Below are 15,104 nucleotides of genomic sequence, written 5' to 3' on the forward strand. Positions count from 1 at the left end.
GAGAACCTTTTTACTTAAGGCTCTAGGGCACTGAGTCAGATCTCCTCTCACAGAGCCACATGAAGTTTCTCATGAAACTTCAGGCAAAACAAGCCTGATCTCCAGAATGGAAGCCATGCTGCAGTGAACCTTTCAGAAGTTGCAGGGCCAAAGGGATCTTTCTGCAATTTGGCCATGTTCTTCATATGAATTTCAGGACCAAGACACCCACTAACTAGTGGTTTCCACATAAAGCAAGATCATTAGTTATGGAAAACCAGTTGAAACTGGTGGGGAGAAACCAGGTTGCCAGTTATAAATGTGTATGTACTGTAAGTTATTAGTTGCTGACCATGGGCCATCTGCAGAAGTCTGCTGTAGATGACTGCAGCCTCTATTGTGATAGACTTTACCAGAAACCAGTCTTTGCAAAGTGAACATCAAAAGTAACGTCAGAAAGTCTTTCATCCTCTTGACTGTGACAGCAAACCATTAGGTAGGAAAAAAATAAAGCATTAAACCAGGTGACATGTTTAATGCTGACATAGCTATAATGTAATCAGGGGACAAATGTTAAATTAAAAAGTCATTCTGATTATCTTACAGTTTTTGCCAGAGCCCACAAACCACTTCCTTTTCTACCCATGTGCTCTTCCCCATCTTCACAGCAGACAGAAGGCTGATGCCTCTGTGTCAGGCAGGCATGAAGGCAGTTGCTGTAACTTTCTGTGTCCTCTGCTTTCAGTTTGAAGCCCTGTATGGTGAGTAACATTTTGGATTATTCTCCTTGCAGTAGGTGTCTCTATAGAATATAACTTAGCCAATGATGGCAGATAGTAGATGAGGCATGATAGCAGGGGGTTGGAGGAATAAAGGTAATGGAGGGCATTGTCTGCAAAAAGACTGCTCTCAACTTCAACATCACTAGAGTTGGTGGGAAGAGAATTCCTGCAATTTTTTGGCGTTTATGTTCTTTAGCTCATCTGCTCAGTGTTACCCTTTAGCTGTTGAGATTGTAGTGCTCCAGCCAGCTTCCCTTGATGGATATAAGATCTCATAGCAGCATGATGGTGAATAATAAAGAGAAACCAAGTTATCAATATTAAACCTGCTCTCATTTGGACAGAGAATTTCTAGACAATGAAAAATGTATATGGCATGGAAAAGTGGATAATTTTGGTCATTTTGGTGCAGGCTTGAAACACAGACTTAAAAGGAAGCATGGAATTCCTATGCTGTGTTTGAAAAGGTGCACAGTGACAACACCAATCTCAGTCCAGCCTTAAATATGGATGTAGCATTTAACAAGATTCAGTGTTTTATCCCAGCTGTGCAAAGTAAAATATCACAGCTTTACCTGTAACCTCTCTGAAATGCACATATTCAGCATGGAAATACAGATAATAACAGATTAAGAAGAGTCTTTTTTCCATACATATTCTGTCCAAGGATTTGGTATGATGCATATAAGAAAGATCTGAGATTTAGTGTGCACTGTTACTAAACACCATCTAAATACACTCCTTTGATGGTCACGTGAAGGGCTATTAAATATTTGTTCCTGAAATTCTAGTGAAAAGGGATGGAATTTAGGTACTTCTGAATTTTCAGGAAGAACTCCTGAAAATTTTTCCTCCTTGGAAAGTTGTTCCTAAATCTACTAACAAAAAGTGCTTTCAGTTAGGTTACTTCTCATCTTGTCAATTTAGCACGAATACCTGACCAGCATGTTTTTACACATGACTGAAGCTATCTAGAAAGCTCTTCCTCGTGGCAAGAAATAAACTGTAATTTTAAGAGTGCAAATAATTGTTCTGTCTGATACCAGAATTTCTCCTTTCCTTCAAATATGGAGGATAGGATTTGGGCAGGAGACTGGGCGAAAGAGATGACAAGAGAAAGAGACTGCATGTAAGAAGAAATTGTATCTCTCATTTTTTTCTCTTACAGTGTTCTCAGCATAACTTTTGACCTCTGGATGTAAATAGGTCACAGGAGGTCATATATATGTGTGCATATGTGCGTCATGATTTGATAACCCAATTGTGGTAAAGAAATTGTTCATAATAGCAGGGAGCCTCTCTGTTGCCCGCAGAAAAACACAGGCAATGGGATTTTGGAGTACAGAGCTGGGGGCAGGATTCCATAGAACTTGAGACCCTTTGACACACCAATATAAGCTTTGACATATATAAGCTTTAACACACCAATATTTGCAAAGAGTTATCACTCTTCACCCATGGATCTCCTGTTGTCAATACAGCAGGAAACCATGGTAATTTTTTAGAAGGTCTTCTGAAATATTCTCAGCACTGGCTGTTCTTTCCGTGGTGTGTTTTATATGAATTTAGCATTTCTCAACATAAGTTATACCATAGAAATAATTCAGATTAAAGATGGCTTCCTGGAATAAATTGGGCCATTACTGCTTTGCCCACAAGCACTCCTTCCTCACTTAATCCTGGATCTTGAAAGACAGAAATGTGTTAGTTTTAGGCAGATGACTAATGACACTAAATTGACAATGCCACCTTTCAGAGTGCCTTGGAAGTTTGAAACTATAGCAGCTTAAAAGCTATGTGCAGTTTCATTATTCATTTAGTATGAACAAAATAAATGTGTTTGCTTTAAAGGCAGGGTCTGCGATTTCCTTGCTCATCTTCAGAGGCAAACAGACATGAGTGAAATTATGCTTGTTCTTTTCATCAGCTAGCTAGTTTTCTGAGAGCTAGGGCAGATCATACAAACAGCGAGAAAACAAAGTAGCATTATTCTGTTCTCCTGGCCTAAACCCCAAGCTTGAAAAGTGATTGAAAGTGGTTTTTAAACTTCTGTTAGGACCAAAATATGTAACGGATTGGTGGTTTCAAATAGTGCTGAGTCTGCCAAAGAATAACTAGAAAGCTCAAAATTGCAATCCCACTAAAATGAAAATAACACACTTTCATTGGTGTCAGTATCCAAGCACCCTACCATAGGAATTCCCAAACTTCTGCCAAAAGGTTTTCGTGCTGCACTAAAGATGAATTTGAGGTGGAAATGTACATGACTGTAAATACACTTGTACAGAAATGTACACACACACACAAGCTGTCCTTCAGAGCTTAACATAACAAGATGTAACTTTCATACACCTTAATATCTTTGATTTATATCTAAACCACAATATTTGTCTTGGCACTCTGCTTCGCATCAGGTAAACCAGGAACAATTTCTTGCAACTCCACATTGTGACACTGCTAGGAAACAAAATATAGATTTGTTTCCTCTTTTCTCAAACTGTTATATGCAACAGAAGAATTTTTTTTTTTTTAATGAGAAATAACAACAAGGAATCTTTCAGCCAAAACGAAACATTTTTACAGCTGACCCAGTGAAATTCTTCTGTTTAATTGCAACAATACCATAATGTGGACTTTTATTCGCATGTTTTTGAGGTAGAATTAGGGAGAGTTAGTCAGGGAATCTCTCAATATTATTGGATGTTTAAACCTCAAGTTCCTATCTCACATCCTACTAAATGTACATTCATTCTGACTGCAGCTTGGTGACAAACATCCCAAATGTGTCCAGCCATTAATAACAGAGTGCTAAAAGTCCATATCATTACCTAGGAATGAATGGGTACAAGTGGGCACAGAAGATCAGCAGTCAGGCACAGGGAGGGGACTTCTTAGTATTCAGCAAGTGCACTCAAATTAAGTGCTGATGCAGAGTAGCTAGTGAATTGGAAATTTATATCAGCTTTCACCCATTGTGGCCATCCATGTAGACAATTTTGTGTTTTAATCTCAGGCACTGTTAATCTAATTCTAAAATGTGCTGCTTTTATCCTATGATAAGCACACTCTTCTCTACAGCTACTTGTTTCAGAGGAATACTAATTGCATCACATTTACCAAAATACTCATTCAGAGAAATACTTTACTGAGTGTTCCTTGAAAACAGTAATTTTAGGCTTCTGGGTTGGAGAGAATACAAAACAATCTTTCAGCTTGACACAAGGTCACATGAACTAAATGCTTAATGACCTCTCTCTGCCCCTTTTCATTAAAAACAAGGATTAAAACCATGATCTCTGACAAACATTTTAACCCACATGGTATGAAAGGGCAATTTCATTAGCTAACAGTGAAATTGAACTATTCTCAAACAGAGAAAACAGGTCTGAAGTTGTTACTTTAGTGCTCAGAGTAGAGTTGTCCCAGGCTCCTCTGGGACATCAAAGGAATATGGAACCGCTTGGCTCTGTAGCTGCCCTGACAGAGTCAGCATCTGCCTTTCCTCTCAGATGACTAGTGACAAATGTAGAGGTTTCACCTTCAGGTAGGTTCTTCTCAAAAATATCAGATAAATTTATGCATTCATCATGCTCCCTAACTTCTGCTGTACATTTGGTTTTTTTTCTTCCCTTCCCTAAATAATTTATTGGGTGTTTGGTTGAATTTTAAAGGTATATGTTATTGAACTACAGGATGTAAAACTGCAGAGCATTTAAAATGACCTTTATCTCAAATGCTGTTCTCATAGCAACTGTTTTCTTTCATCATGCAACATATAAGTCATCAAGAATTATTTCTTTATTTGACCTTTGCTTTCATCTTTTCAGATGATATAAAATTTTAAGGGCTTCCACTTTCCACTTTCTGTCTGTGCCTTCAGTGGTTCTAGAGCTCTATTTCACTGTGGCTTGGCAAGCTGTCTGTTTTCTCTGTCTTGTCTTCACACCAGTGGTACAAGATGCTAAATACCTTGTCTGTTATCATATACTTAAGTAATAGTCCTGAGAGAAGTACAGATATTAGAACTGTCACAGAATTAGATAAGGGTGCTGACTGTGCACAGTAAACCAGGAAGAATTTGATGACTAGGGAAATGGTAAATCAGTCAAAGAAGGGATAACAGTTTCTACTGTTCTCTAACTGAGCATTGCAAAATATCTTCCAGAAGTCCATTAGCTTCTGTGTCACACTAAAGGTATCTTAAATGAGTGTCATTCATTTCAGTGCCCTTTCCAATGGCAGTAACTGAGGAGGAAGAATTTAAAAAAGGAAAAAAGCATGAACACTAAAAGACCGAAAGAGTTGAGATCATACAAAGGTACCCAAAAAAGAATGATCCTATGTTCCTGTGCATTTACAGGTTAATGTCAAAGATAACAGGTGCCTTGGTAAAAAAAAAAAAATATTTATACTATGCAAGAAGTGCAATACCTGGCACAGCTGGGGGTCTACTCTGTGTGGATCTATCTAGACTACCATGTAGCTGTAACACGAATAGGACAGTGCACCAAAGTTCTTAAGTATTTGCCTTGTATTTCCTTAGCATCATAAAATCCTGATGTAGATATATTTCATTCTAAGCAGCATCTGAAGAGCTTACTCAGGCTACCAGAAAACAGGAACAGCAGATAGAATTTTTTTCTGTTTATATGTCGGAACATTTAATTTTAGGGCACTGCAAAAAGGAAAATTCCAAATGAAACACTGTCAAATTCTGCTATGTTGCCAGTACTGACACACAAATAATTTTAAAGTGTTGGCATAGTGTGTGGCGATGGAGGCAGTGGTTTAAAAAACAAAACCAGAACAATTATTAAAACTGTGTTCTGTAATGAATATCACCTATGTACAATAAGAGAAAAAGTTGCTATTGGAAAAGGAACAAAACCATATGCATTGCTTGAATGTTTTCTTGATGTATGTTTTGGAACATGATCCAGATAATTATAAGATGTTTTGGTGCTGTGTCAAGCAGTGGGGGAAGCAGAACAAACATTGATGGAAATGAGTACTTTAGTCTGGGAAAAGTATAATGCTGGCTTATTGCAAAATCAGGACTCATGAGAAATCTTTTTTATTTCAGGCAAATTTCCTCAGTATCTTGGTGAAAGTTTTGCTTTAATGTCAGTTCTATTTCTGAAGTACACGTATTACTTCGCAAAGGCGTTTTAAGAATTTGTGAATGTTATATGTATGATCAATATAAATTCTTGTCTTGAGCATTGAGCATTTTCTTTCTACTTTGATTTTTATATTTAATCCTTTTATCATATCATATTACTTTAGAGTGTAGCACAGAAAGGATCAGATAGGATAATGATACAAATTATAAAATAGCTTCAGCATCTTAACACTGCATGGTTAACTCTCTGTTCTTGCATCGCTCTTCTTGAACTTTAAACAGAAAATAACTTTGTATTTTTCAGGAGTTGACAGCTGCTCATCATGTGCATGCAAAAATATAGGTAAGATGCATTTGCCTAATTTGATTTACAGTTTTAAATGCCTTTCTGCATCAGAAAATACTGCCTTAAAGAAAAAACCTTTAATTTTTAATTGCACATTTTAACATATTTCTATTTGATGGAGTTTTCTGTGCTATTGGTTGCTAACTTTACAAAGTCAAGCTGTGAGGTAGCAGGATGTCTTCGATCAGTTCAGGTTTTTTTTCCTTTTCCAAGAAGTTTGTAAAATGAGAGTCACACAACATCTGAGAGCTTTTCATAGAAATTTTGGGAGGGTAAAATGCGATTTCTGAATTGCAAGTGGGTGCACACACATGGTAACATTTTTCCTCTACACATTTTATTATCTGAGCAATAATGGTGCTATAGCTGTCTAAGTAATTAGGTTGAAACTTTATGTCATGTCTCAAATCACTATCTATTCCACAAAGACAAGTTGGGTCCTGTGGTTAAGGCAGACACGTAGGAGCTTGGGATTCACATCCCATTTTCAATTTCCAGCCACATCATCAAACTAGCTGGGTTACTGGGCCCAGAGAGTGGTGGTGAACAGGATTACATCCATCTGGTGGCTGCTTACAAGTGGGGTACCCCAGGGCTCAGTTTTGGGGCCAGTAGTATTTAATATCTTTGTCAATGACCTCTATGAGGGGTGCACCTTCAATAACTTTGCAGACAACACCAGGTTAGGTGGAAGTGTTAGGTGGGAGTACAAGAAGGCTCTGGACAGACTGGATCAATGGGTCGAGATCAATTGTATGAGATTCAACAAGGCCAAGTGCCGAGTCCTGCAGTTGGGTCACAACAACCCAGGCAGTCCTACAAGATGAGGGAAGAGTGTCTGGAAAGCTGCCTGGTAAAGGTCCTGAGGGTGCAAGCTAGCAGCCAGCTGAACATGAGCCAGTGTGTGCCCAGGTGGCCAAGAAAACCAGTGGCATCCTGGCCTCTGTCAATTACTTTGTGGCTAGGAAGATCAGGGCAATGACCGTCACCCTGTACTCGGCACTGGTGAAGCCACACCTCAGATCCTGTGTCCAGTTTTGGGTCCCTCACTACAGGAAAGACATTGAGGTGTTGGAGTGGGTCCAGAGGAGGCAGCAGAGCTGATGCAATGAGTGTCTGAGGGAGTTGGGGTTGTTTAGCCTGAAAAAAAGGAGGCTCAGGGGAGAACTTACCATTTTCTACATCGACCTGAAAGGAGGCTGCAGCAAGGTAGGGTTCAGTCTCTTTTCCTAAGTAACAAGGGACAAGACAAGAGGAAATGGCCTCAAGTTGCACGAGGAGAGATTTAGACTGGAGATTAGGAAAAATTTCTTCACTGAAAGAGTAGTCAAGAATTGAAACAGGCTGCCCAGAGAAGTGGTAGGGTTGTCACCCCTGGGGGAATTTAAAAGACATGTTGGTGTGGCACTTAGGGACATGGTTTGGTGGTGGACTTGGCAATGCTGGGCTAATGCTTGGACTTCATGGTCTTAAGGGTCTTTTCTAATCTAAATGATTCTATAATTGCATGTTCAGTAGGATACAGATTACAAACCATAAATCAGAGATAATTATTATCATTATAGTCTTTGTCCCACTTGTTTTATCTATGAACAGGACAATGTGACACTGAGGCAGGGATTATATGTCTATACAGTGTTTGGTCGGGGGGGCCATTAAACAATATCTAGTAACTGATATTGTAATTAATATAACTTCACCATTTAGTAGCTTTAGTAGTAAGTAATATTATCAAGGTCACTGATCTAATGCTAACAGTAATCTCTCCAGCCTTAGAGCAGATAACAGGCCAGGTCTCATTTATTTTGTCAGTAATGTCTGGCACAACCAGAATAATGCAGTGTTATCTCATTGTGAGAACTGCTTTTCACAACCAGGCTGTTCTGAGTACCTACATGCCTTAAATTACAATCACATGGTTCTTTTTTTTTGTTGTTGTTGTTGTTTAAATGAGTTTCTTAACACTTTAAGGATTCTTTTCACTGCTATATGTGTGACTATACTTATTGTTTTCATGTCTTCAGATCAGGCCCGTATCTCTGACGCTGAGGTGATGGTGGAATTTGAAAATGGAAACTTCCATTTCACATTCCCCAACCCCAAAAATGTGAGTGAATTCAGCATGATACTCTTCAAAGGGAGTGAAAAGAAGAAAATCTGTGCACTTCATTTGAGCAAAGAGAGAGTTGTCTCCGAGAGTAATGTCACCTACTGTCAGACGCAGAATTCAAGTAACAGCACCACTTTCATTCTCAAAAATCTGGAAAAAAAACATATTGACGTTTACACATACTGCCTGGAGATATTCTTACCCCCTCCTTACATAGAGTGCTGTCTGAAAGAAACCTACTTGTACATCCAAGGTAAGTTTAGTTCTCCCCTCACTTCAGTTAACTGATAAATAGACACTGGGTATAGCTATGCTGCAGTGAAGAATGTGATTTAGAGTTCACACAGCTAATGATCAGGCAGCTTAAAACTACTTGCATGGGGGGCTGATAACAGTGGAGCTGTGTTGGCACACTGTTCAGCACGTTCTCTCCATTTTGATTAATCTTCTTGTGCAGGTCATGCTGAGCTTTGTGTGGTGATGGTGGCACCCAAGTTAGCTTGACTAAAGCTTCTAGAGTACTGCAGTCTCTCCTTTGCCTGCAACAGCAATTTCTCTTGTCCATTTTAAAGTTGCTGAGTATAAATGTTAAGATTAGGTATAGCCAGTGGGAGAAAAATCCATTCTGAGAGCCATCTTCAAAAGCCTAGGATTAAAAAAAATCAATGGTAAAATATCTGTAGTAGTAGTGGTATATGGAACTCTTGGATGTCATTGAGGTGTGAAGATGATATTCACCTCTGTGAAGCAGACCTTCAGCTTTAGAGCCCTCTTAGAGCAGAAGTGAAGCACAGCTGTTGAGAATTTTTGGCCGTTTACTGGAAGGGCTTGGACTAACTCCAGAAGACTAACTGCCCAGGTTTTAATTTTGACCTGGCTTTCATTCAGTGGCTGTTTAGTATACTGCAGTGTCCATTTCCACTTGTATGGATAGCTAGATGCTCAGAGATTTTTCTAAATGTTTCACACCCTGTCATATTTTCTCCCAGACCTGGGTGAGGGCAATCTTGAGTACCTCAGCTTGCCTCCCTATCCAAACACGACTGCCAAAGTCTACCCTTTTTTTGACAGGCTGCCCTTAAAATAACCTGTGGTACTTACTGCATATAAGCTTAAAACTTGTTCAGATCTGAAACACCATGTTGGGGGTTGGGATTTTTCTGCTTTTTTATTTTCTTTCTCTGCATGCTGTCACACCTGGCTTGATTTCTTTTCAGTCTACACTTTCAGCACTGTGTACCAACAGTTTCCCCTTTCTTTCTGAAAAAATGCCATTTTCTGCTTCCTACTGAATACACTTTTCCAAGGTGACAGTTCACCTCAGCAAAATCCTTCTGCAGAGTTCACTTTTGCTAATCTATTAATATGAAGAGGGGAAAAATTTGAAGTTATCTGTAGAAGGCAAAAATAAAAATTGACAGTAATGACTTTTTTTTGCCTCCCCATCTTCAGATAAAGAGGACTGCTTTTCACTCAGACTCATGCCATGGATTATTATCAGCGTGATCATTTTTGCCATTTCCTTTGTCTGCTGTGTTGTGGCCTGTTGCTTAAGGAACAAGGTAAGCAAACATATGAGATAATGCAGAACCCTTCTTCCAAAGGTCATGGATGAACTTGGCTTAATGAGATTTAGAGAGTGAGACACGAACATACTCACTCAGCAGTGCTGTATTTTTGACAAAAAGACTGAGTTGTTAATTTACCACTGGAATTCAAGTCATTGATGCCAGTAGCTCAGTAGATTTAATTTTTCTAAGACTGAATTGTTTCTTGATTTAAAGGCTTTGAACCAAAGGAAAGAGGAGAAATGCTGCACAGGTCAGCAAAATTATTTTCGTAAGCATTTCCACTGATAGTTTTCTTTAAGAAGGGGAAACAATCATCAGTGGAGCAATTGTTCTGCTGCAAAACCACTTAGATTTTACTCAGGAAAGAAGAAAGACCAAGGACATTAGCTATTCTTTTGAGAAATATGTGTTTTTAATTTTCAGTTTGTTTTATTCCAAGTTTTCTATATGAGTTTGACATGTCCATTCTGACATTAATGTTCCCACTGAAAACAGAGTAACTGCCCTACTTAATGAACAAAGGCAGGAGTGGCAAAGGTAAGTGACCACAAATTAAATTAATGGCATTTTCTCTCTGTTGGCAGAATCAGAAGTGTGAATCCAACTCCCATGAGTACAACAGTGAATACATGCCCATGGCAGCAGTGAACGCAGCTAAAAAACCAAGAATCTGAGGTTGTGTTAAGCCCAGCTGTACCTCTGCTTGTGTCTGCTGCAAGGCTTTCTCTGGGAGGGGAAGAACTGCTTGCTGTGTCTGCCGTTGATTCTGGGGGGATGGCTGGATGCCTGGGTGGGATTGTTACAACAGCTTGTTAATGGAGATCATGCTGCCACCTTGCAGGAAGACAAAACTAAAAGCAAAATCTGTGGAAACCTTTTGAATCATAATGGTGGGCTGGTTCCTAGAAATGCCACTGCTTCACATCTGTGCAAAGCAATGATCTTACGCATGAGGAAGAGGTGCAGAACTGTTCTGTTCAGATTCTTGAGATGATGCATGGTACCAAAAATCTCTGTGAGGAAGTGATTTACTAGATTTATGAGTGTTGCTGGCTAAGGACAAATATTCTGCAGAGAATGAGGAGCTTCCTAACTACTTAAGCCCTACAGAAGCTACTACACAAACAGTTTTGGATACAGAACAGAAGCAGAATTTGGGCTGATTCAGACACATAAGTGCTGCACATAACTGATTCTCCATTTCTATTCTAGGTATAAGTTGCTTGTGGCATGGACATTTTGGAAGCAGTTTTCCAGCTGCTTGAACTTGGACAATGGGAAATCAGCATTTCCCCACCTTTCCCAACCTCCCTAAGCTCTCATGATGGCCCTGTGCTCCGTCATGTGACTCCCACTATAGTACTGTTCTGAGCTGTGTTTTGCTCTAGCCTTGTTTGTGAACTGGCACCCTACCTGATCCACTGACTCACGGACATGTAGATAATAACAAGTTAAAGATGTCAGCTTTTAGTTGAAGCAAATGTAAGATTCCTGTAGTGCTGCTACAGAAAAAACTTTTATTTTCTAGTCTCCTTTATGATAAACTTTCCGGAGACAAAAAAAAAGACTACCTCCAAAGCCAGCCCGTGTGGTACAGCCATACTGCCATTTATTGCACACACCCTTCTGTTAGGGTTAGTTTAGCAGGGGAACAAAACCTGAGACAGTACAGCAGAGACTTCTCTGTGACACTCTGCCTCAGTTATGTGCATCTGCATTTTTTGTATTTGTGCTGTCAATACATCTTTGCCATTCACACCTTATTTAAAGAAATCCTGAATGCTTTTACTAACAGAGGAATATATTACAAGATGGATATGTTGTAAGGCTGCAATTGCTCCTTAGGTGAATTCAAACCTACAAGATCTCTCTCTAAACTAGGAGGCACAATCTCTCCTTTTTGTGTCTTGCAGCACAAACACAACACAGTCCCTGTGGTCAGAATATTCATGGACTCTGCATTGCAATTATCTTCCTCTTGCCATTTGACATGAAACCTTTACAACTTCCCCAGAGGGTTCAGGGGTTACTTGACCTGCCTGAAATTGCTCAGTCTTCAGTATAAATGAAATGATCAATCCTTCATGTTCCATGTGAAATTCATCAAAACTCTGATCATGAATGACCAGTTGTGATTCCAGCCTGCATATCTTGCCAGATACCTTTGGGCTGCTGGAACCAGAGTGGTACATTGATTCTAAACTTCTCTGTAGTACATTAGAAAACCCCAGATATTGGGCAGAGGATACTATTGAGAGAGATACACAGCCTGCTTGTCTGGCATACAGAAGGCTGGTTTCAAATTTGATAGGGGAAATGGAGACAAGGAGGAAATAAGCTGATACATCAAGAACAGGGTTTTCTTCAACAAACACCTGGATAGACAGAAGTATTGCAGAGAGAAGGTGCAAACTGCTAACTGTGACACTGAAAATGAGTAAAGTATCAAATCAGGCAGAGACTGCTAATTACTGCTCAGCTAACCAGCTCCTAGGCAGAGATGGAGAGGGGAACCCTGGTGTTTTGGGTTACATTACATTTTCTCCCACCATTCTTTGACAAATTACTTGATCTCCCCAGCAAACTAAGCTTGCCTCTGTACATCCATAAAGACATTAATTCCACGATTTAAAAAAAATATTGATGACATGACTGTGTTTGAAAATTATTGGTGAAAATAGCTAACATCTACTACCTATAAGAACTGCATGCAAGATCCTATGTAAGAATGGAGAGTCTTATCCTCTGGAGCCTTTCACCAGACTGAGAAGGAAATTCAAGAAAGAAAGAGTTTCTGAAAGAAGGAAAAACTTGAGGTTTGCCTTGGGATGCAGCTGGATAAACAAATGATGGAAGTCTGAACAAAGCAGTTCAAAATACATACATCCTGCACTGGAGAGATAAAGGGTTTATACTCATTATAACAAATCTTGTGGAAGTCTCAGGATCATTAGTCCTTTCTTTTTGTTAAAATATATTTTTATTCTTAATAAAACATTTTTTTTATTATGCCATATATGTCCATAAGAACCTTCATGCATGCATGCATGTTGTGTGAAAGAATTAATCTCAATAAAATCCACAGCACAATGGGGAGAGAGTGCAGGGCAATTTATCCCTGTATAGCATTTATTGGAAAACAGGAAAAGGATTTGGGAAAAAAAATTAAAAATCTGAAAACCAAAAATTTGGACCTGTTTCTAGACAGTGAGATAATGACACTCTTTGCATGTGTTTATTTCCTAATATTTTAATGAGAAAGTGTTTTTTTTTTTCATACTGTCCCATATCTTCTTCCTTTCCTTTAATCCCTTATGCAGTATACTTATAACATCCTAGATTATTTTGGGACATTTTTCAATTTCTTTCTGCCATTTTCCAATACCTCCAAATCAAAAGGAGCTGGAAGAAGATAAAGGATGACAAACTGAGAAAAAAAAAAAAAAAAAGAAAAAAAACTATGTAAAAAATAACATGAACCAAGTCTATAGACTGTGTGACAAGAAAGGATTAAAATAAAAGAATATAAAAAATAACAGTCAGTAAGACTAAACAAAAAGATATTCTAACAGGTCATAATTTCAAAAAGTAAAATGTCTCTTTGGAAACTCCCAGTTTTGGGAAAAGACTGTTTCTGGAGGAAGGATAAATGATAAATATATGATAGTTTGAATACCTGCATATCTTGAGATGGCTTGAAATGCAAACCTTTATATGTGTTTTTCAAGTTTATTTTCCCAAGCTGAATTATTAACCTAAGTATGAATGCTCTTGGAATTCAATGATTAGCTTTAAGACTTCAGTTTCATGTCTAATATATAGGATAGGGAATGAAGTGACACTAAGAGGCCCATTTTCCCTTAGTACAGGTATTTCATTGACTTCAAAGTTCAAATAGTTCTAAATTCTATCATATTTTTTACAGGCTTTAGGAAGTTTATTTAAGGCTGAGGAAAAGAGGCTCCCAAACTTGAGTAAAGCAAACAAATGAATCAAAATGAGGATTGGTACTGAAGATATCACACAACATTACTCATAAAGTGCTTTATAATGTGAGAAGTTCCCTATACATTTGAATCTGTAAGTTACCATGCAGAAAAATACAGAAAAAAATTACAGAAAAATACAGGAAAAAAAAAAACCCCAAAGAGGTATTTGAAAATATTTAGTTAAAAATAAATCCATGTGGTCAGTAGGGACTTCTGCCCATACAAGATTTACTGAGGAGCTGGATCTAAGTCTCTGCCTTCATTTGACTTTAACTGCAATGAGACATTCCATATACCCAAGTCCCTTAAGTTGTCCAGTCCATCATGGTTATGGCAGTCTACCCACTGAGATAAAAATCTCCTATTTCCTTGAAAGATGAAAGTTTGTATTTATGTTCTGTGATTAGGAGTTCAATTCAGTGAGTGGGGTTGCTTGGAGAAGAGGGAGGAATAGGAAGGATTAAACAGTTTTTCTGGCAAAATGAAGTGGACAGGTATGAACTGGAGATATGAATAAGAGGTCAGAGGGTGAACTTCATCTAAATGAGTATGCCTGAGCTATTTAATTCCTCTTGGGAGTAATAAGATCTTGTATGGCTTGAGATCAATTTTTAAAAAGATATAAATCAGCTCTGAATAGCAAAAAGAAAGATTTAGCTGCTGCACACATCAAGCATAATAATTTTTTAAAATTGCAAACATTAACAACTTTGAAATATCAAATGTCTCCACGTATTAAATCCTGCAACACTCCTCCCAGTTTTTAGCACACTGTTGGCAAATCCATCACCAAAGATATTTCATCCCTGTCTCAATGCACTGCAGCAGCAAGTTTCACTGAAGTTTATATATTGTATTGCATCTCTCAAAATTAAGGCCAGGATTTAACATCTGGATCGTGCAAAGACTTTCAAGGGGGAATTCCCTTTCCACCTGATGAGAAGGAAGACTCATTTGCTGCCCTAGGATTCTTCTGGAAAAATCTCTGAAACACTGAGAAAAATGGAAATTATGTTAGCTTCAGCTGTGAGAGCAGGAGGGAGTACATAGCCTTCCAAGGGTGGCAGTTTGAACATAATCTGTGGAGTAGGAGAGCACTGCATAGGCTTCTCAGGCTCCTGAGGACAAACACTAGAGGAAGAAGCTCAAAACTGGGATTCTCAGTCCTCTAGCTGGCCACTTTCCTCCACAAAGTGTAAGGTACT

General features: G+C 38.6%; 1 protein-coding gene across 1 annotated transcript; it reads left to right on the forward strand.

Moving 5' to 3' along the window:
- Positions 1–640: 640 nt before the first annotated feature.
- On the forward strand, positions 641–12,900 carry LOC121356571 (inducible T-cell costimulator-like). Its single transcript, XM_041473184.1, has 6 exons — positions 641–740; positions 6,188–6,226; positions 8,254–8,592; positions 9,792–9,901; positions 10,495–10,585; positions 11,123–12,900. The coding sequence occupies exons 1-5, from the start codon at positions 662–664 to the stop codon at positions 10,582–10,584; spliced, it is 657 nt and encodes a 218-aa protein (XP_041329118.1). The 5' UTR covers positions 641–661; the 3' UTR covers position 10,585; positions 11,123–12,900.
- Positions 12,901–15,104: the final 2,204 nt, after the last annotated feature.

Source organism: Pyrgilauda ruficollis, unplaced genomic scaffold (assembly GCF_017590135.1).
Source record: "Pyrgilauda ruficollis isolate IOZ18807 unplaced genomic scaffold, ASM1759013v1 scaffold3, whole genome shotgun sequence".
NCBI lineage: Eukaryota > Metazoa > Chordata > Aves > Passeriformes > Passeridae > Pyrgilauda > Pyrgilauda ruficollis.